The 21,756-nt window shown below is 40.0% G+C and overlaps 1 protein-coding gene across 4 annotated transcripts in view; it reads left to right on the top strand.

The window, feature by feature from the left end:
• GCH1 (GTP cyclohydrolase 1) overlaps positions 1-21,756 on the top strand; it is a 100,685-nt gene that overhangs the window by 55,429 nt on the left and 23,500 nt on the right. The window contains exons 4-6 of one of the 4 annotated variants that reach the window (XM_008524963.2): positions 2,148-2,179; positions 3,112-3,196; positions 4,147-6,317. The exons of 1 other annotated variant lie outside the window; for it this stretch is intronic. In XM_008524963.2, the coding sequence (XP_008523185.1) occupies positions 2,148-2,179; positions 3,112-3,196; positions 4,147-4,273 (244 nt within the window). In that variant the 3' untranslated portion in view covers positions 4,274-6,317. Of the gene's footprint in view, positions 1-2,147; positions 2,180-3,111; positions 3,197-4,146; positions 6,318-21,756 lie in introns of those variants that run through there. 2 more of the 4 variants (XM_008524964.2, XM_070594240.1) reach the window with 2 other exon arrangements.

The following is a 21,756-nucleotide window of genomic DNA, read 5'->3' as shown; positions in this document are numbered from 1 at the left end:
TGCTTCGGCGGCCCAGGGTTTCACCAGTTCGAATCCTGGGCGTGGACATGGCACCGCTCATGAAGCCATGCAGAGGCATCATCCCATATGCCACAACTAGAAGGACACACACTAAAAATACACAACTATGTACTGGGGGGCTTTGGGAGAAAAAGGAAAAATAAAATCTTTAAAAAAAAAAAAAAAAAAGTCTACAAGTACTGTTTTCATCGTGACCCAGGGAGGTTTACTCCAAGAATACAGAAAGTATGGAGCCAAAGTCCTGGTGCTGTCGTCTGAGGTCTGACAGGCCCTTAGTTGAAGTTCCTGGAGATGACAGGCAGGGGGAGGTTCGATATTAGAGGAGGTAACGCCTGAAAACATTTCCGGAGCACGCTGAGTATCAGTCTTCAGATTCAGGAAGCCTAATAAAGTCCAAACAGGACAAAATAGTGATACAACCTAGAAACCTGCAGAGTACATGTCCTCAGATATCATCAAAGCAGCCACAGAGAAGACTACTGCCTACGAGGTAACAGCATGTAGACTGATAGGGCAGAGAAATTGCAGTATCAAACTAGGCTTCTGTTCCCAACAAACACCTCTCAAGAAATTATCTTCAAGAGTAAGGGGGAAAATAAAGGTTTTTTTTAGGGGCTGGCCCCGTGGCTGAGTGCTTAAGTTTGCACACTCCGCTGCAGGCGGCCCAGGGTTTCGTCGGTTCGAATCCTGGGCGCGGACATGGCACCACTCATCGAGTCATGCTGAGGCGGCGTCCCACATACCACAACTAGAAGGACCCACAACTAAGAATATACAACTATGTACCTGGGAGCTTTGGGGAGAAAAAGGAAAAAAATAAAATCTTTAAGGATTTTTTTTTAATTCAGGGAAGCTATATGATTATCTTGAATGCTGAGAAGACAAATTTAACATCTACTCCTTACTTGAAAAAGAAAAATGCATAAGCTAGGAATAAGCCATTATAAACTGAGCTTAGGGACCCGGTTCACCACGTAATCATATTGTCATCAGTGCTCAATGACGGTTGCAGGAACCACCCTCCTTTGGCAGTAAGGGCTCTCTGCCAGAAACAGGCAGGCACCATGGGTAACGGTAAATGTTAGAGACCCTCCTATTAAAGTGTGGAGCACAGTATGGATGCCCAGTATTGCCGCTGTCATCTGATGTTGTCCCTGAAATTTTATTCGAGAAGAAGAAATGACGACTATGAGAAGTCATAACTAATTTTTAAATCAATGGCATCTCCTACTTATACAACAGAAATTAATCACCTGGTAAACTATCAGAAGTAACATATATAGAAATTCGACCCAGTAAGAAAGAGGACATATTTCCTATCTAGGAGCTGAAAAGGCCATAATGTGGATAAAGGCGCACGTTGTCAGTTCCATCTGAGCAGCTTAATGGGGAGAAGAGTCATAAAATGCCTCGTAGGTGAGGTGATCCTTAAACAGAGTCCAAATTCCTGACTAAAAGGCCGAATTTTAAAGAAAAGATCCTTGATGTGAATTGTTTTCCTCAAATGGGTAATTCGAGTGACCATCTTTACGTTTCACAGCTTGAGTAAAAGATGCTGAATGGGGAGAATTCGGCGCTGACAGGCAGTGTGATAAGCTAAGATCTGGGCTTTCGTGTGGGGTTGACGGTACTGAGTGCGTCGATGGACCGTCTTACAGAGAGATACCTCAACAAGTCTGTTCGTTCTAAGCTGATTGTCCTAATAGGTTTGGTTCTGTAGTGGTTATGATGGTCTGCTATTAACAAATAGTCTTTTTATTTTGAACTTGCAGCGTAAGCTCTGATTAGATGATGTGATTGATTAGAACTTGAGACGTGGCCTCAAATTGATGACTTGGGGGCTTTAAAACTCCCTCTCATTCTGCTCTATCTGAGAGCGGTTGCAGGTCACTCTCTCCTCTTTGGGGCCATGAGGAAGCGCATGTGTTGTGATGGTGGTCTCCTTTAGACCCTCCCTCTTCTCATTTCCCTGTGGTTTTTGTATCTTTCATCCTCCCCTGGTAAGCGTGACCCCTCTGCCCGCACCCGGCAATTCCTTCAATGAAGTCCTTTTAGTCTTAGGAGGAAGCTTTACCAATTCACCTCTAACAATTTATGGTTAACTAAAACAACTCATTCTTTTCTAGGATTGTAGAAATCTACAGTAGAAGATTACAAGGTAAACTTTTAAACTATTTTATTTACAGAAAAACATTTTTTCTTAAGAAAGAAGTATTTTTTGTTATTACAAATATAATACATATGACGTAAAAATCAAAACCTCATAGGAATATCAAACAGAAGGAGAAAGCGTGCTGTGTTTCCAGTCTGCAGAAGAGGTCCCTGTTGGTTTGCACATTCCTTCCCACAGTTATGCATCTACTGACATTTTATGGCCTCACACTGTATATAATGGGCTTCATTTTCTTTTTACCCTACTTTGTTTTCACTTAACAAACCTTAGCCTTTTTCCTGCATACGTGTGCCTATCGCATTCATTCTGCCGGCTGTTTAGCACCATGTACGGCTGTGTGGTGGCTTCGTTTGACTGACACCTGCTCTGAGGGATATTTGGAGATTTTGTCAGTTTTCAAATAGATGCAGTGCTGCAATGAACACTCTTGGATGTTTTCAAAGAGTTGTTTATTCAGCACAGGAGCTGCATTATTTAGGTTAAATGATTGGTTTTCAAAATTGCTCTAAGTACAATCTGATAATTGGACTGTGACCCCTTTGTTAATCCTGTTGCGAGCTGCTTATTCACTCGCTGCACTCCGCCTCCGTGGAGGTGCATGTTGTCGATAAACTGTGGCTCTCACTGCACACCCGAGACAGTCGCCATTCTGATCTGTTTCCTCCAGTGGTACTGGAAGGCGCCAGGGCTTCCCGAGCTCTCTCCAGCACCTGTACTGCAGGTGATGGAATTGCACAGGGCCTCCTGTGGCCCAGGCAGCAGACGCAGCAGACGGGTGACAGCTGGTAGCTCTCAGCTCTTAACCCTCATAGAAGTCTGCTCCTTAGATTTCAGATGTAGAAACCTAGAGACAGCAAAAGCTTCCAGCTATCTGTTTGTGTCAGACTCTTAATCTGAGCTCTTTGTCACACCCACAGTTCAAGAGCGCCTTACGAAACAGATTGCTGTGGCAATCACAGAAGCCTTGTGCCCTGCCGGAGTTGGGGTTGTGGTTGAAGCCACGTAAGTCTGTGTTTGCCTTTAACGCTGTCGTCATAGTGCATGAAAATGATACTCAGTGCTGCCCGGTATTTCTAGTACCAGGTGATGCCACACGATTGACACTGTCCCGTTCTCCATCTCCGAGCCTAAAGCCCTTTTACCTCTTTCACTTACTGCGTTGCCGTTCCAGGAACCAGGGTTTGGGAGACGGGTTTGGTTTGGTTTGTGGTGGGGGTTGTGGAGGTGTGGGGAGGCATAGCGTAAGTGCAGAGATGTGTACGGTCAGCAGCGTTTGCTGTCTCCCTTTGATGCCTTCTGTAGCGCTTTGTTGCTCTAAGCAGAGTTTTCCTAATATTTCGTCACACACTTAAAAAATAGAGCTAAGAATGATACAAAGCCCAGCTGAAGACACTTCTTTGAGTTAGAATGGATTGTGAGAACTGCACACATCTTGTGGCAGAGTTTCCATGCGTTCTTCTGGTATGGTGTGAGCTCGGTACTGTGTGTGCTGTCCGGCTTCCCCAGGGCGCTTAGACTCACTGTGGTCAGCGTTCGCTGGGTCCTGCCTGGCGAGACCAGCATACTTCGTATTTCTCTGAACACCTAAGCTAGCATAGTGCTGTCTTGGTCCTGAAGATGGATCAAGTAAGAATTCTGAATTTCTTTTTATCTAGAAGTTGTTGTCTCTCTGTAGACCCCCTTGTATCATTTTCACCTACGAAGAAAATTCCGTTCTTTCCCCTTCTGTTGGATGCATTAAGGACTTTACCACTGATAAGAATAAAAGCTCTAAGACTAAGCAACTTAAAAAAGAAGTTTTAGATCAAATTTGTCTAAGAAGTGATATTTGGACACACTTGGTAACTGTGAACTCAGTTTAATTCCATTTAATTTTTTGGCATGCTTTTTATTTCAAAAACCAAACCAGCAATTGTCTACTCCTTTAAACTCCTTGTTATCTTGTTTTGTAGACACATGTGCATGGTAATGCGAGGGGTACAGAAAATGAACAGCAAAACTGTGACCAGCACAATGTTGGGTGTGTTCCGGGAAGATCCGAAGACCCGGGAGGAGTTTCTGACCCTCATTAAAAGCTGAACGCCAGCGTGTGGTGTGCGGTCTGCAGATTGTGCCTCTAGGAAGGTTGTTCGTCTGGTCTTCACTGTACATTCCATTTTCAGTTGTTACAGATGCGAACTTTATTCCTCAGCACTAATTATGTTTACTAATTATTTATAGCAAGTCAAATAAAAATAATTAATAAAGGGGTGAGCCCCCTACTTTCTTCTTGCCACCTTTTAGTGGCAGCATTCAAGCAAACTGCCAATTGTATAAGTTACATGCACAAAACCACTGCCATTCAGAGAACCTGAAGGTGCTGGGAAGGGAGAAGAATTCGTGTGTTTCGTTCAAATAGTACAGTAATTTGGTTCATAAGAACAGCAGTGTCGGGAACGGGTGAGAACTATAACCAATGTGCTGTTTTTCTCTCCCCAAACAAAAATGGTATAGTGCTTAAGATAATTTATGGACAGTATGCAGGTTTGTTCTGCAAATTGAAAATCAGGCTCCACTTTAATCATGTGGATTAAACCACCAGTGACACTTTATTTTTTATATATTTATTCTTTAACTATCCAATTGTAACGCGAGTCACCAAGAGAAGGTGGTGGAATATCTATGTTTTTGGTTTTATGGTGAGTCAAAAGGCACGTTTCTACCTTCCAGTCTCTTTTAAATTTCATCACAGGGAGTTAGCTCCTGGAGTTGTTTACGAGTGTATTCTCATGTCGACATACGGGGATTTAGACATTTAACTCTCTGTGCCTTGATGAGAATATCACACCATTCAGAGTGTAGATACTTTTGCCTTTTTTAAAAAAGCTGTTATTTTATAAGACTTAGTACCAACCCTGCAAATACCCAGTCCTCCCAGTTTTACTTTTAGAATTTTCTTGGGAGCTTACTTTGTGTATCCCTTGTAGTTGCCTCAGAACTTTTTTTTGTCTTATCGAATATTTTTCTACATATTTCCGGAAACTTTTCAGAGTGTCCATCATTTTCAGGTTTGCAGAACCATAGCTTCCATGAGCCCAGAAGAATGCAGCACGAGCTGACTGTGGGCTGTTAGGAGCGACGTCCAGTGTCGAAGGAAAGCTGTATTGCTGGTGTCTGTGAAAATGTACCCTAATTTTCTGGAATTACCAGGAATTATTGGAAAATACTGGAAGCCCCTTCCTGGTTTCCCTTGTGATACAAGTGGGTCTTGTCTTCAGTGTATCTGTGCTAGTGGCGTAGATCTTTTAGTCCAGGAAGTTGTTGCCTTATTAACGATTATCTTAAAATTTCCTCCACAGGGGCAGTGTGGGCCAAATTAAAACAAACAAAACCCTCAACCCCCCCCCCCGCCCCCCGCCAAAACATAAACACAGTTATTCTGTGGGGAGTCCCTCATCTGAAATGTTACCATAGTGCTCTTCAAATTTATCCCAGTACCTTAAGAAGAATTAACTACAGTGTTTGCTTTAGCTTCGGGAGCTCTGTCTCTGCCACTGTGATGCCGTTTGACTTACAGTGGGGCAAGATGGCAGAAGGGCTTTCTTAAAAAATTCTTCCCTACTTCTGTTTCCTTCATTTTTCTGTATTTGGAGTTTCTGAAGTACTGAGTTTCTGAAGTGGTAATTGATTTTGAGTTCCTTTTAAAGTGTGACCTGATATAACCATCATCCTGCTTAATATTTAGACATCTAGAGGTAGAATTGCGCACTCAACATGTCTGGTATTTTAAAGTAAAAACAGATGTGACTTGGAGGACCAAAGAAATCCATAGCTATGAATTCGTCTTTCTCAGATCGATTGTATGCCTTTGCAATGACTCTTTGTTCTGGCCTTTCCCAGAAGTGTTCCCATAAAGGTCTGTGTGTCCACTGGTCTGTGCAAAGTGATTACCTTCTTGTTTTACTCTGCTCTGTAGTACTTCAAGATTACTGTTTCGTATCCATGGTCTTGAGTCCTTTTTGGGGATTTTAAAGAATTTGATGCATTTAAATACACTGTTCAATGAAATTGTTTGAATTTTTTGTATGTGTGTGTGTGTTACTAAATTTAGTTCTATTTAAATTATTAAAGTGTTACAACTTTGTTCTTGTGAAAGTAAGTTCTTTTTGAACCACTATTGTGGATATATCAATAAATTCAGTTACTTTAATGGTATTCTGTTTTAGCAGATACCCCTTCTAAGGGCTTCTCTCAACCATCAAGCTATTAGAGTCCAAATTTGCCTCGGGCTGTTTCCCTTGGGTGTTTGGTTTGGTATTACTGGCCTCACCCTCCTGTGGTGATGAGAAGCGCGGATCTGGGGTAGGATGGGGGAATTTGAATGGCACTCATGTCCCTGTTGTCCTAAGCCTAAGTTTGGGTACCTGCAACCTCCTGAGAACTGGCCCTACTCTCGTGTGGGAGCAGCTGGGGCAGGAAGAGAGGGCTGGGGCGGGGAGGGGCAGAGAGTTTTCTTTCCTCTTCTAGGGAGCAGCCCGCCCTGGGCAAAGCTTCCAAGTAGGTGCGAAGGTTTTGCTGCCTCTTTCCTGTCCGTGCCTGGAGACCTCATCATTCCCGCTTCGGGAAGGTCTTCCTCCTTCCTGCTCCACCTGGGCAGAGGCCCCTGCCCTCACGGGCTGTCAGCGTGTCCAGGTGCTGGGGCACTGGAGTGGCCTGCTGCTCCTTGAAGGACCCCCTAGACTGCTGGGTAGTGAATCCAGTCACCCAGACTAGGAATACTTGCTGGCCTAAAGCATTCCTAAAACCGCCACTCACAGGTGTCACAACAATGAGCTGCTCAACGAAGCCCATGTTGCTACTCTGTGGCTTCTCACTCAAGAGTGATTGTCTGCGTTCCCTGTTTTGTCGCTTCAGTGGAAGAGCAATTGTGGGCGCTAAAGGTTTTAGAGAAGGCATTCCGTCAACACAGCACACGCGGATTCACCATGCTGGGCCTAGGTCCTCCTGCTGATGGGGGCTGGGTGGAGAGGGAGTCTCCATAGATGAGTTTGAGAGCGAAGTGTAAATACCTGACAGCCCCAACCCTCCCAGAGGCACTTTAGTTTAGTCCTTATTGTGGAGAAGAAACGTCCAACAGTAGGCAACACATGAGTCCATGACACCCATGTACCCATCACCCAGATTCAGTAAGTCTCAACTCATGGCCGTCGATTTCTCCATATCTCCCATTCCAACTGCATCAATTCAAAACAAATCCCAGACACATTTCATCAATAAATATTTCAGATTATCTAAAAGAAGAGGAATCACGTGAAAAAATTAAAATACCAGATATTATCACACCAAAAAGTCAATGCTTTAATATCGAATACCTAGTCAGCATTCCATTTTTCCCTTTTGTCTCAATTTTTTTTTTTATAGTTTTCTTGAGTCAAGGTACAAATGAGGTCCATTCATTGCAACTGGTTGATCTGGGTTTTTTTTAATTGTGGTAAAAAAACCATGTAAAATTTACCATCTTAACTATCTTTAACTGTACAGTACAATAGTAATTGTGTGCACACTGTTGTGTAACAGAGCTCTTGAAATTTTTCATCTTGCAAAACTGAAACCCTATATGCATTGAACAACGCCCCTTTTCCCCTCCCTCCAGCCCTTGGTAACCACCATTCTACTTTCTGTTTCAGAATTTGACTACTTTAGATACCTCGTATAAGTAGAATCATGCAGTATTTGTATTTTTGTGACTAGCTTATGTCACTTAGCATAATGTCCTTAAGGTTCATCCATGAAATGGCATATGACAGGGTTTCCTTCTTTGAAAGGTTGAAAACTGTTCTGCTGTGTATCCTGCATTTTCTTTATCCCTTTTTTGTCGGTGGACATTTGGTCTGCTTCTCCCTTGTGCCTGTTGTGAATGATGCTGCAATAGACGTGTTCGTGCAAATGCCTCCTCCAGATCCGGTTTGCACTTCTTTTGAATGTACACTCAGAAGAGGAATTGCTTTATCATGTGGTAATTCTTTTAAAAAATTTTTTGAGAAACCTCCATATTGTTTTCCACAGCAGCTGTACGATTTTACATTCCTACCAACAGTGCGCAAGGGCTCCAATTTCTCCACATCCTTGCCAAAACATTTTCCAGCTTTTTGATAGTGGCCATCCTGACAGGTATGAGGCAATATCTCATTGTGGTTTTGATTTGCATTTCCCTAATGATGGTGACATATTGACCATTCGTATATCTTCTTTGGAGGAAAGTCTGTTCAAGTCCTTTGCCCATTTTTTAATCAGGTTATTTGTTTTTTGTTGAGTTGTAGTTCCTCATACATTAACCCCTTATCAGATAAATAATTTGCAAATATTTTCTCCCATTTCATAGATTGCCTTTTCACTCTGTTGAGTTTGATGTAGTCCCATTTGTCTATTTTCGCTTTTGTTGTCTATGCTTTTGGTGTCATATCCAAGAAATCATTGCCCAGTCCAATGTCATGAAGCCCCTATGTTTTCTTCTAGGAGTTTTATAGTTTCGGTTCTTATGTTAGGTCTTTGATCCATCTTGAGTTAGTTTTTGTATATGGTGTAAGATAAGGGTCCAACTTCATTTGTTTGCACGTGGCTATCCAGTTTTCCCAACACCATTTGTTGAAGAGACTGTCTGTACCCCGTTGTGTAACCTTGGCGCCCTTGTCAAAGATCGTTTGATCATATACATGAGGACTGGTTTCTGGGCTCTCTGTTCTTTTCCATTGGTTTATATGTCTGACTTTCTGCTAGTACCTCATTGATTTTCTTTATTGTAGCTTCGTAATGTTTTGAAATCAGAAAGTGTGAGGCATCCAGCCTTGTTTTTCTTTCTCAAGATTGTTTTGCCTATTCAGGACCCTTTGAGATTCCGTATGAATTTTAGGATGGTTTTTTTCTATTTCTGCAAAAATGTCATTGGGATTTTGATAGGGATTGCAGTGAACGTGTAGATTCCTTTGGGTAGTATAAATATCTTTTTTTTTTATGAGGTTTTTTTTTTTTTTTTTGAGGGAGATTGGCCCTGAGCTAACATCTGCTGCCAATCCTCCTCTTTTTTGTTTTTTTCCACCAAGGAAGACTGGCCCATCTTCCTCTTCTTTATATGTGGGACACCTGCCAAAGCATGGCTTGACAAGCAGTGTGTAGGTCCATGCCGGGAATCTGAACCGGCAAACCCTGGGCTGCCAAAGCAGAATGTGCTAACTTAACTGCTGTGCCACCGGGCCAGCCCCTAGTATAAATATCTTAACAATATTAAGTCCTCTAATCCATGAACATGGGATATCTTTCCAGTTATTTGTGTGTTCTTTAATTACTTTCATCAGTGTTTTGTAATTTTCAGTGTACAAGTCTTTCACCTCCTTAGTTAAGCTTATTCCTGGATATTTTACTCTTTTTTTTTTAATAAACTTTGGTGTTTTTTGAGCAGTTTCAGGTTCACAGTGAAACTGAGTAGAAGATACAGAGATTTCTCATATACTTCCCGCCCCTACTCTTGCATAGACTCCCTCATTATCAACATCCTCACCAGAGCACTACATTTGTCACAATTGATGAACCTACACTGACACATCATAATCACCAAAGTCTATAGTTTACCTTAGGTTTTGTTCTTGGTGGTGTACATTCTATAGATTTGGGCAAATGTATAATGACATGTATCCACCATTATAGCATCAGATAGAGCAACTTGACGGCCCTAAAAATCCTCTATGTTCCACCTATTCATCACCAATTTTTTTCTTTTTGATGCTATTGTAAATGGAATTGTTTTCTTAATTTCCTCTTTGGATTGTTCATCGGTTGATAACTTTCTTAAGTTTCTTTCAGGCTGTAGATTCACCTCTCACTCCCTCTCTCCTATGTTTTCCTACAATTTATTTGGTCATTTGCTTTTGGAGAAGCCCTACGTTCACCCCAAGGAATGTCAACTGCCAGAATGTGTGTGGCTGGCTGAATGAAGTGAAACTTCAGCTAAGCAGAAGAAAAAAGAGTTGTTCTCTGCTACAACACTTCTCCGTGTCCTTAAACTCCTGTTTTTGAGGCAGCCCAGGTCAGCCTGTTGCCGCTCAGCCCTTGTTTTATAACTCAGAGTCACCCTCCCAGTTATGGAATAGAGTTTCTTCTCCTTCTGGAGGGGTCTGTCCTCTCTGGACAGGCTTCAGTTTTAAAACATCTGCCGCACGGCTCCCTTGGCTTCAGTGTGGGGGGCTCCTGGGCTGCCCAGATTTGGGTTGAGGTGAAAGGATTATTATAGCACTGGAAATAGTGACTCCTACGAGACATAACATCACTTTGAAGGCCTGTCCCTGGGAAATTCCAAGGTTTGGGTTGGACTGTGGGAGGGCTTCGGTGTGTGACTTCTTCAGTTACGTTTCCGTGGCCTTCTGAGTGAGAATCCTAGTCTCTAGCTGACCTGGGGTGGGGAGGGAAGTGACACACCAAGTCTTGTATTTGAGCAGTTTCTTTCATCCTCTCCCTAATGGTGTAGTGATGACTCACTCGCAAGCCCTGTTGGGATAACTCCTAGTACATGCATTACACAGCCCTAATACATCCATCCATGTTTCCTCTTATTTCTACATTCTCCTGTTTAGCTTAAGCAATGTGTCCACGACTTTGACCTTTTGAGAAATCCTTTAACTTCTGGAACTGGCTGTGCTGCCCAGGGAAACATGGCTCGACTGTTGGTCAGCGTTGAGAAAACTGTGTTGAGGAAGTCCTGTGATGCAATGCCTAGGCGTGTAGGAAAGCCTTCTGTGAGACTGCTGCACTTAAGCTTTCTTGCTTTTCTCCTGATTTTAGGATGAGTTTCTTCTTCTCCCCTCTTTTTCTGGATCTTTTCATGTTTGAAAATGTGATGAATGAGTAGACAAATGAGATAGTTTTCTTTCTCATTTGTCTTTGTGGGGTTTCCCATTATATGTGTGATGATACTAATTTTTACAGTCATATTCTGTCTTGACTGGTAAATGTCTTTATGGAGATTTTTCTCTTTAAAAGGCCATTTCACGTCTAAAACCAAGGGGTAAATTGAATACAAAACACAAAAGCTAGGAAATAAAACTCAGTTTACAACGACTAGCAGGGACAACAGGACAATTTCATGTTGGTCATTTGGAAAGCACTTTAACCAAGGACAACTAATCTCAGAGCAAAATTTCTCAATTCTCATTTCTGGGTATTTCTGAAAGCTGGTTTGCCTGAAAGCAGGGAGCACGTGAACTGGAAGTCCTGATCTGAAGCTGACCTGACCTCTTGCGCAGCAGCTGTCAAAATCACCTTGTAATGAAGAGGTGGGAGGAGATTGACTTCTTATGTCAATGCTGGAATATTTTGTTAGCAGAATTTCCATATAAATTTAATATTTAGAAAACAGTCATAAAATAAAGTGTCTTGCACTTGAAGTATAGATAACTCAACAATGAGTTCTCATGGCCTTTTAAACTAGAACACTAAAATAGAGATGAAAATCACAGTGAAACCCCAAGTCCTGAGAACTGATAATTTATGTTTGCTGCATTTTAGTTTCTTGGGAATGGAAGAGAAGTCTTCTGGATTTAACATGTGTGAGCGTGTGTGTGTTTGTACCCAATGTTCAATCTGGAAAAGTTGTTCTAGGGGGCTACCTTTTTTTGTGTGGTATATTAAACTTTTAATAGTACTTTACACAAGTGTTATTTTCTCAACAGCTTTCTTAAGTAAGGACAATTTCCAGTTTATCAGTGATCAAGTTGGGGCTCAGGGAGGATTAAATAACTTGCACCACTGCCACTGGGTTAAAGAGCAGAGTTCCAGTGCTGGCTCTGCATCTGTTGGTCTTTTTGTTAACCAGCGGCCCAGGCCATTAGCTCACCACCGCAGCTGGCTGATCCTTCCAGTTGACCTCTGTGACTCTGAGCCCTCACTCTTTTGAACTGGAATCCGATTTTTGAAGACTTATGCCATCAGCCCTCCCCCTTGCCCTCGAAAGTGCTGCTGGAAGTGACTTAAGATAGGAGTGTGAGTCGCCACGGGCAGTGCCACCTGGTCACACAGGCTGACATGCTCACTTTTTTTTTAAATTTTTTTAAAACTGGTAATACACGTACTCAGCACAAAATTCAAACAGCGTGAAAGTTTATTAAGGAAGAGCTTACCTCCACCTCTGCCCTCGAGTGAGCCAGGCAACCGCTATCGTCAGGGACATTTCATGAAATACTTTATTTACTATTATTGCAAAACAAAAACCCTTCTCTCCTCCATCAAGGCTGACTGTATGTCCTTCCTAACAGAAGGCTGTGTGGCTCTAAGGTAGGGTGTGGCGTCTGTAACTATCGGAATGCAAGTTCCTGTGTGATTATTATCTCGTGTTCTTTTTAAGTCAATGGTAGATGCTCTCTCGGAAAAATTGTTAGTGAAAATTTCTGCCAAGAAATGTGTCCACTTACAGAACTTTGACCACCTTGCCAAAAGAAAAGTACTTCCAGCTGAGTGTCTAAAGCAAAGGCTCTTTTAAAATTTGGTTTTCTTTCACTTTTCACCCTTTTTGAATAGGTAATACATTCGTTTGCATAAAATATAAAGTGCACAAAAGGATGTTCAATGAAAAGTCTCTCTGTCCCCAGCCACCCAGGTCTCCTCCCCAAAGTCACTGTTTTTTACCATCTTCTTATGTATACTTCCAAAAATATTTAAGGCATATACAAGCAAATTTGTATACACACACGATTATTTATATATTCTATATAATATAAATCTGTCTGCTTATTTAAATCAGAGATTCTTGACCATGTGTGCCCAGCAGAATCACCTGGGGCACTTTTAGACAATTCATGTGCCTACATCCTATGAAGACCTATTCAGTATTTGTAATTGTATTTTGAAAAAAATTGCCCTTGGTTATTCTGGTGGGCTCCCTCCACTTGAGAACTGCTAGCCTAAGATACAAGATTCAGACCTGTGGACCCCTCAGGAAGCCGCTGGGCTCAAGTCCCGGGGCTCAGGCCAGAGAACAGCGGCGTGGATCACTCCCCGTAAACAATCTTTCTGTCCTCCACTGTGCAGGGCGTCTGCAAGCACTCAACTGATAAGTCTAAAGGTAAATTGTCCCTTAAAAGGGACTGTCTCCAGCTTAATGTAATCAGTGCTGCAATTACCTGTGTATAAATAACTTATTCTCTGGTCTGATTTTTCTAAACGTATCCTGCTTTTTCCCCCCGATTTTTATAGTTGTTCATCTTGGAAACAGAAAATATAGTGAGGCACAAAGAAAAAGACTAGGTACCCATAATTATAGAGCCCAGAGATAACTACTGTTAACATTTGTTTTATTTTAATTACTTTTTGAATTGTGCAAATAATATGTGGACACTTCTGGAATATTTAAAGCAAACTGTTCCGACATTATATCATTTTGTCTGTATTTACTTCAGTATTATCATGAATGAATAAAGGATAATGAAGGACTTAGCTTGGGTGCGCGCGCACACACACACACACACAATTACATCCAACAAAAATTTACAGTGATTATTTAATATCACACCCATTGTGCATTGACCCTTTCCCAGACTGTCGCAAATTTCTTTTTAGAGTTCATTGTTAACACTCTGGTGTGTACTCGGCCAGTCTTTGCCCCCCTTTTCCGCATGTAACTGTCTGTAATACTTTGGGTCCTGTAAAGTACACTATCCTTTCCCTCTCTTATCTTGGTATCTTATACTGGTTTATCTTATCTCATAGTTTTGTTTAAGTGGTTACATGACATTCCATGGTAGAAATGTCATAATGTATTGATCATTTTCATAATGACGGGCTTCTAGGTTGTTTCCAGTTTTTTGTTATAAATAATGCTACAGTAAATGTCTCTGTTTCCCAAGGATAGAGTTCTAGTCATGGATTTACATCCTCCTTTCCTTCTTCCCCTCCCCCAAGTGACAAGAATGCGTGGCCGCAGATGAACCATGCACCCTCCAGCCCCTGAAATGTGTAGATATCCTCTTATATTGAACTGTCTTGTAGCTAAAATTTTTATAGCACCCAAATTAATTCCTTCTTTTACCTAGGGGTACTTTTGCACCTGGTTTATCTAAGCAGGTTCACATTTTTAAACAGAAAATTTTATTGAGACAGTTGTAGTTTACATGCAGTTGTAAGAAACACTACACAGAGATTCCTTGTACTCTTTGCGGGGTTTCCCTTATTGCTAACATTTAGCAAAACTATCATGTAATATCACAACCAGTATATTGACATGGATGAAATTCACTAATCTTATTTAGATTTCCCCAGTTTTACTTATACTCGTGTGTGTGTGTGTGTATTAAGTTTTATACAATGTTATCACACGTGCTTTGGTGTGTCCGCCACACAGTCGGGGTAGTGGACAGTTCCCACACCACAAGGATCTATTGTGTTGCTTTATTATCATCACACTTCCCTCCCTTCACATTTTAGAAAGATTCTTGAGGTCTGAGTTCTGCCTTCTGATGTTCCTGTTGTCTTTTGCCCTTTCTAATAACAGTACAAGAAAACACAGGTCATCTCATTAAAATAAATAATAATAAAAAAGACTAGGACACTGTAAAAAAGACCTTGCATTATGTATGGCTTTACTGAGACTAGCTAATAAATAAATGAGAATGCTTTGTGATTAGTGTATCAGTTGTTTGTAAACGAAAGGGTATGTTTTGAGGTTATTTGAAGGAGGAGGTTCTTCGGAGGGGCTTTAAGCACACACATACACCACACACAAACAGACTTGATAAATATTTCAAATTGCTTCCTGACGGGATTACCAGCACTGAGTATCATTTTAAAAATGTAACATATTATTAGGGGACAATATTTTCACTGTCTTACCTTTATGTTAAAGTCTTGTAATACTTTATTATCAAATTGGATCTCAAAGAGTTTTGCCGATATTCCCCTAGAGGCTATGGGGCAGACATTTCTTTCCTTTCCCTGGTTGTCCAATACTTTAGAACATTATTTTCAGCACAAGTCAAATATGAAGCTGCCACATGTAGTATGCATACAGACTTGTATCTCTAACACGGCCGATCCTGACTTTACAGAAACCTCCCTCCCGGTCCTGACTTTGCAGAAACACTCCTCGTAGGCTGGAGGCAATGGTACTTTGCTTAAGGGGGTTTTTGGGCTAAGGGCAGACCTGAAGACTTTTGCTAAAATTATTTCTAAAAGGGACTTGCTCTAAATTAAAGGATACTTACCTTTTCTAAGTACAGCTTAATGAAAAATAATTTTATTTTCTTCAAGTGAAGGCGATCTCTGGGCGGAGGGCCTCTCAGTCTCTCTCTGAGAAATGGGCATATTCTTTCTGCTTGTCACTGGTCCAGGCTCTCCAAGTCATTGTGCATGCACCATGGCAGGCTGTCTTCTTTTGTAGGATCAGAACTTTTGCGAGTCAACGTGAATTGGGGCTGATCGACCTTTTATTATAAGGTGTCATTTCTGCTAAAGGCAGAGCATTCCTGAACCTGGAATTACGGGATGATACACAACAATATAGGAATGAGCTTGGAATAGACGGGATGTAGAGAGCAGTGGGAGGGGTAGAGCGATAGATGATGGGTGGAATTAGAAGGGACTGTCCTCAGGCAAATGTAGCAGGGGGAGTTACTTGGGCCAGAAGTGTAATTTATGATAAATCATTGCCCGATTAGCCTGGAAAAGTTAACACAGGCAAAGCGTAGAAGATGCAATTTAATCGTAGCTGTTTTCATGCACGTTTTAGATCTAGAAATCACGTGTGGAGGATAAGCAAAGAAAATCAGATTCTGAAAGACCATATGGTAATTGCCATTTAAAACAATAATAGATGCATATATCCTTTGCACCAACAGTTCTCCTTTTGGGAATTTACCTTCTATGTGTGTTTGTATATGTGTGAAAGTGACAATTGTGTACAAGGTTGTTCACTGCAGCATTGTTTACAATAAGAAGCTCTTGTTTTTTTTTTAATTTTTGTTTTTGCGGATGTACATTATATTTCAAATTCTGTACACATTACATCATGTTCACCACCGAGCACTAATTATAGTGCCTCCCCTCACATGTGAACCTAATCATCCCTTTTGCTCTCCCCCCTCCCCCCTTCCCCAATGGTAACTACCAGTCCAATCTCCAATGCTATGTGGTGGTTTTTTTTTGTCGTTTTTATCTTCTACTTATGAGTGAGATCATATGGTATTTGACTTTCTCCCTCTGACTTATTTCACTCAGCATAATACCCTCAAGGTCCATCCATGTTGTCACAAATGGCCGGATTTCGTCATTTCTTATCGCTGAGTAGTAGTCCATCGTGTATAAATACTACATCTTTATCCATTCATCCCTTGATGGGCACCTAGGTTGCTTCCAAGTCTTGGCTATTGTGTATAATGCTGCAATGAACATAGGGGTGCAAGTATCTTTATGCCTTTGTGTTTTCAAGTTCTTTGGATAAACACCCAGCAGTGGGATAGCTGGATCATATGGTAGATCTATCCTTAATTTTCTGAGGCTACTCCATACTGCTTTCCATAGTGGCTGCACCCAGTTTGCACTCCTACCAGCAGTGAACAAGGGTTCCCTTCTCTCCACACCCTCTCCAGAAGCTCTTGTTTTTAAGTCAGTTTTAAAGGCAAAGTGTGTGAGGTTTGGGTTGCGATTTTGAGAGTCCTTCCACCTGGACGTAGATCAGATTCTGACCCACGCTCCACCTTTATCTCTTGGGCTCACACTGAGCAAAGTGCTGAGGTTGGGCAGGACTCTTGGTTGGTTCTTGAGAACCCTTCAAGGCTTTAGTTAGCATCTCATTCTTTTTTTTTACTGAGGTAACACTGGGTTATAACTTACGTACATTTCAGATGTACATCATTATATTTCAATATCTGTGAAGACTACATTGTGTTCACCACCCATAGTCTAGTTGCCATACATCGCTACATATGTGCCCTTTTACCCCTTCTGCCCTCCCCCGTCCTGGCTTCCCCTCGGGTTCCCACCAATCTAATCTCTGTATCTATGTGTTTATTGTTGATTTTATCTTCCACACATGAGTGAAATCATATGGTATTTGGCTTTCTCCATCTGACTTATTTCACTTAACATAATACCCTGAAGATCCATCCATGTTGTCACGAATGGCAAGGTCACATCTTTTTTATGACTGAGTAGTATTGTATATATATGTCACATCTTCTTTATCCATTCATCTGTTGATGGGCACTAAGCTTGCTTCCAAGTCTTGGCTATTGTGAATAGTGCTGCAATGAACATAGGGTACAAATATCTTTTTGAATTAGCGTTTTTATGGTCTTTGGATAAATACTGACAAGTGGTATAGCTGCATCATATGATATTTCTATTTTTAATTTTTTAAAAACGTTTTCTTTTTTTTTTAAAGATTTAATTTTTTCCTTTTTCTCCCCAAAGCCCCCCAGTACATAGTTGCATATTCTTTGTCGTGGGTCCTTCTAGTTGTGGCATGTGGGACACCACCTCAGCATGGTTTGATGAGCAGTGCCATGTCCGCGCCCGGGATTCGAACCAACGAAACACTGGGCCACCTGCAGCAGAGCAAGGGAACTTAACCACTCGGCCACGGGGCCAGCCCCTATTTTTAATTTTTTGAGTAGTCTCCATACTGTTTTCCATAGTGGCTGCACCAGTTTGCATTCCCACCAGCAGTGTATGAAGGTTCCCTTTTCTCCACAGCCTCTCCGACACATGCTATTTCTTATCTTTTTATCATAGCCATTCTGATGGGTGTGAGGTGATGTCTCGTTGTTTGATTTGCATTTCCCTAGTAATTAGTGATGTTGAACATCTTTTCATGTGCCTGTTGGACATCTGTATATCTTCTTTGGAAAAATATCTGTTCAGAGCCTCTGCCCATTTTTTAATTGGGTTATTTGTTTTGTGTTGTTGAGTTGTATGAGTTCTTTATACATTTTGAATATCAACCCCTTGTCAGATATATGATTTGCAAATATCTTCTCCCAATTGCTAGGTTGTCTTTTCATTTTATTGACAGTTTCCTTTGCTGTGCAGAAGCTTTTTAGTTTGATGTAGTCCCATTTGTTTATTTTTTCTTTTGTTTCCCTTGCCTGAGGAGATGTGATGTTCCAAAAGATACTGCTGAGACCAATGTCGAAAGATGGACTGCTCATGTTATCTCCTAGGAGTTTTATGGTTTCAGGTCTTACATTCAAGTCTTTAATCCATTTTAAGTTAATTTTTGTGTACAGTGTAAAATGGTCTACTTTCATTTTTTTGCACGTGGCTGTCCAGTTTTCTCAACACCATTTATTGAAGAGACTGTCCTTTCCCCATTGTGTGTTCTTGGCTCCTTTGTTGAAAATTAGTTGTCCATATATGTGTGGGTTTATTTCTGGGCTCTTGATTCTGTTCTATTGATCTGTGCATCTGTTTTTGTGCCAGTACTGTGCTGTTTTGATTACTACGGTTTTGTAGGATAGTTTGAAATCAGGAAGTGTGATACCTCCCGCTTTGTTCTTTCTTCTCAGGATTGCTTTGGCTATTTGGGGATCTTTGTCGTTCTGTATAAATTTTAGGATTCTTTGTTCTATTGCCATGAAAAATGTCATCAGGACTTTGATAGGGATTGCATTAATCTATAGATTGCTTTAGGAAGTATGGACATTTTAACAATATTAATTTTTCCAATCCCTGAGCATGGAATATCCTTCCATTTCTTTGTGTCGTCTTCAATTTCTTTCAACGTTTTATAGTTTTCAGTGTACAGATCTTTCACCCCTTTGGTTAAATTTATTCCTAGATATTTTATTCTTTTTGTTGCAATTGTAAATAGGATTGTATTCTTGATTTCTCTTTTTGCTATTTCTTTGTTAATGTATAGAAGCACAACTAATTTTTGTATGTTGATTTTGTACTTTGCAACTTTACTGTATTTATTATTTCTAATCGTTTTTTGTGAATTCTTTAGGATTATCTATATATAAAGTCACGTCATCTGCAGATAGTGACAGGTTTACTTCTTCTTTTCCATTTTGGATCCCTTTTACTTCTTTTTCTCACCTGATTGCTCTGGCTAGGACTTCCAATACTATCTTAAATAAGAGTGGCAAAAGTGGGCAGCGTTGTCTTGTTCCTGTTCTTAGAGGGATAGCTTTCAGTGTTTCACCATTGAGTATGATGTTAGCTATGGTTTGTCATATATGACCTTTATTGTGTTGAGGTACTTTCCTTCTATACCCACTTTATTCAGAGCTTTTATCATAAATGAATGTTGGATCTTATCAACTGCTTTCTCTGCATCTATTGAGATGATCATGTGATGTTTAATCCTCATTTTGTTAATGTGATGTATCACATTGATTGATTTGCAAATGTTGAACCATCCCTGCATCCCTGGAATAAATCTCACTTGATCATGGTGTATGATTCTTTTAACGTATTGTTGTATTTGATTTGCTAATATTTTGTTGAGGATTTTTGCATCTATGTTCAGTTATATTGGCCTATAATTTTCTTTTTTTGTGTTGTCCTTGTCTGGTTTTGGTATCAGGGTAACATTGGCCTTGTAGAATGAGTTAGGAAGCATCCCTTTCTCTTTAGTTTTTCAAGAGTTTGAGAAGGATAGGTATTAAGTCTTTGAATGTTTGGTAGAATTCACTGGGGGAGCTGTCTGGTCCTGAACTTGTGTTTTTTTGGAGGTTTCTGATTACTGTTTCAATCTTCTTACTAGTGTTCAGACTATTCAGATTCTCTATTTCTTCTTGATTCAGTTTTGGAAGGTTGTATGATTCTGAGAATTTATCCATTTCTTCTAGATTATCCAGTTTGTTGGCTTATAGCTTTTTGTAGTATTCTCTTTTAATCCTTTGTATTTCTGTGGTGTCTGTTGTAATTTCTCCTCTTTCATTACTGATTTTATTTATTTGAGCCTTCTTTTTTTTTTTGGTGAGCCTAGCTAAAATTTGTCAATTTTGTTTAACTTTTCAAAGAACCAGCTCTTAGTTCCATTGATCTTTTCTATTGTCTTTTTATCTCTATTTCATTTATTTCTGCTCTGATTTTTATTATTTCCTTCCTTCTACTGATGTTGGACTTCATTTGTTCTTCTTTTTCTAGTTCCTTTAGGTATATTGTTAGATGGTTTATTTGAGATTTTTCTTCTTTTTTGAAGTAGGCCTGTATTACCATAAACTTCCCTTTTAGTACCGCTTTTGCTGCATCACATGAATTTTGGCATGTCGTATTTTCATTTTCATTTGTCCCTAGGTATTTTTTGATTTCTCCTTTACTTTCTTCATTGACTCAATAGTTGTTCAATAGCATTTTGTTTAATCTCCACATACTTGTGAATTTTCCTGTTTTCTTCCTGTAGCTGATTTTACGTTTCATACTATTGTAGTCAGAAATGATGCTTGGTATTATTTCAATCTTCTTGAATTTATTAAGACTTGTTTTGTGGCCTAATATGTGATCTATCCTGGAGAATGTTCCTTGTGCATTCAAAAAGAATGTGCATTCTGTAGTTTTGGGATAGAATGTTCTGTATATATTTACTAAGTCCATCTGGTCTAATGTGTCACTTAAGGTCAATGTTTCCTTGTTGGCCTTCTATCTGGGTGATCTATCTATTGGTGTAAATGGAGTGTTAAAGTCCCTTACTATTATTGTGTTACTGTCAATTTCTCCTTTTATGTCTGTTAATATTTGCTTTATGTTGGTGCTCCTATGTTAGGTGCATAGATATATACATGTATTATGTCCTCTTGTTGGATTGTTCCCTTTATCATTACATAACACCTTCTTTGTCTCTTGTTACAGTCTTTGTTTTAGTGTATTAAATACTGATATAAGTATTGCTACCCCAGCTTTCTTTTCATTTCCATTTGCATGGGATGTCTCTTTCCATCCCTTCACTTTCAGTTTGTGAGTGTCTTTAGTCTGAAATGTGTCTCTTGTATGCAGCATATGTGAGTCTTGTTTTTATATTCATTCAGCTACTCTATGTCTTTTGATTGGAGCAATTAGTCCATTGACATTTAAAGTTACTATTGATAAGTATGTACTTACTGCCATTTGGTTATTTTTTTAATGGATGTTTTAGTAGTTCTTCTCTGTTCCTTTCTTCTCTTGCTCTCTTCCCTTGTGATTTGATGACTTTATTTAGTGTTATGGTTGTGTTCCTTTCTCTTTATGTTTAGTGTATTTACTATAGGTTTTTGTTTTTTGATTACCATGAGATTTGCATATAATAACCTATTTAAATAACAATCTATATTAAGTTGATGGTCTCTTTTAAGTTTGACCTCTTACTGAAAGCTCTACACTTTTACTCTCCCCTCACCACTTTGTATGTTTCCAATATCATATTTAAACTGTTTTATTTTCATGTATCCCTTAACATCTTATCATAGATATAGATGATTTCCATACTTTTGTCTTTTGACCTTCATACTAGCATTCTAGGTGGTTGATGTAGTACCTTACCTGTATATCTGCCTTTACCAGTGATATTTTTTCTTTGATAATTTTCTCATTCCTATTTGTGGTCTTTTCTTTTCCAGTTAAATAAG

The sequence above is a fragment of the Equus przewalskii genome, chromosome 25, assembly GCF_037783145.1.
Source record: "Equus przewalskii isolate Varuska chromosome 25, EquPr2, whole genome shotgun sequence".
NCBI classification, from domain to species: domain Eukaryota; kingdom Metazoa; phylum Chordata; class Mammalia; order Perissodactyla; family Equidae; genus Equus; species Equus przewalskii.
The sequence above is the reverse complement of the archived record's forward strand: the minus strand, read 5'-3'. Positions and strand labels throughout refer to the sequence as shown.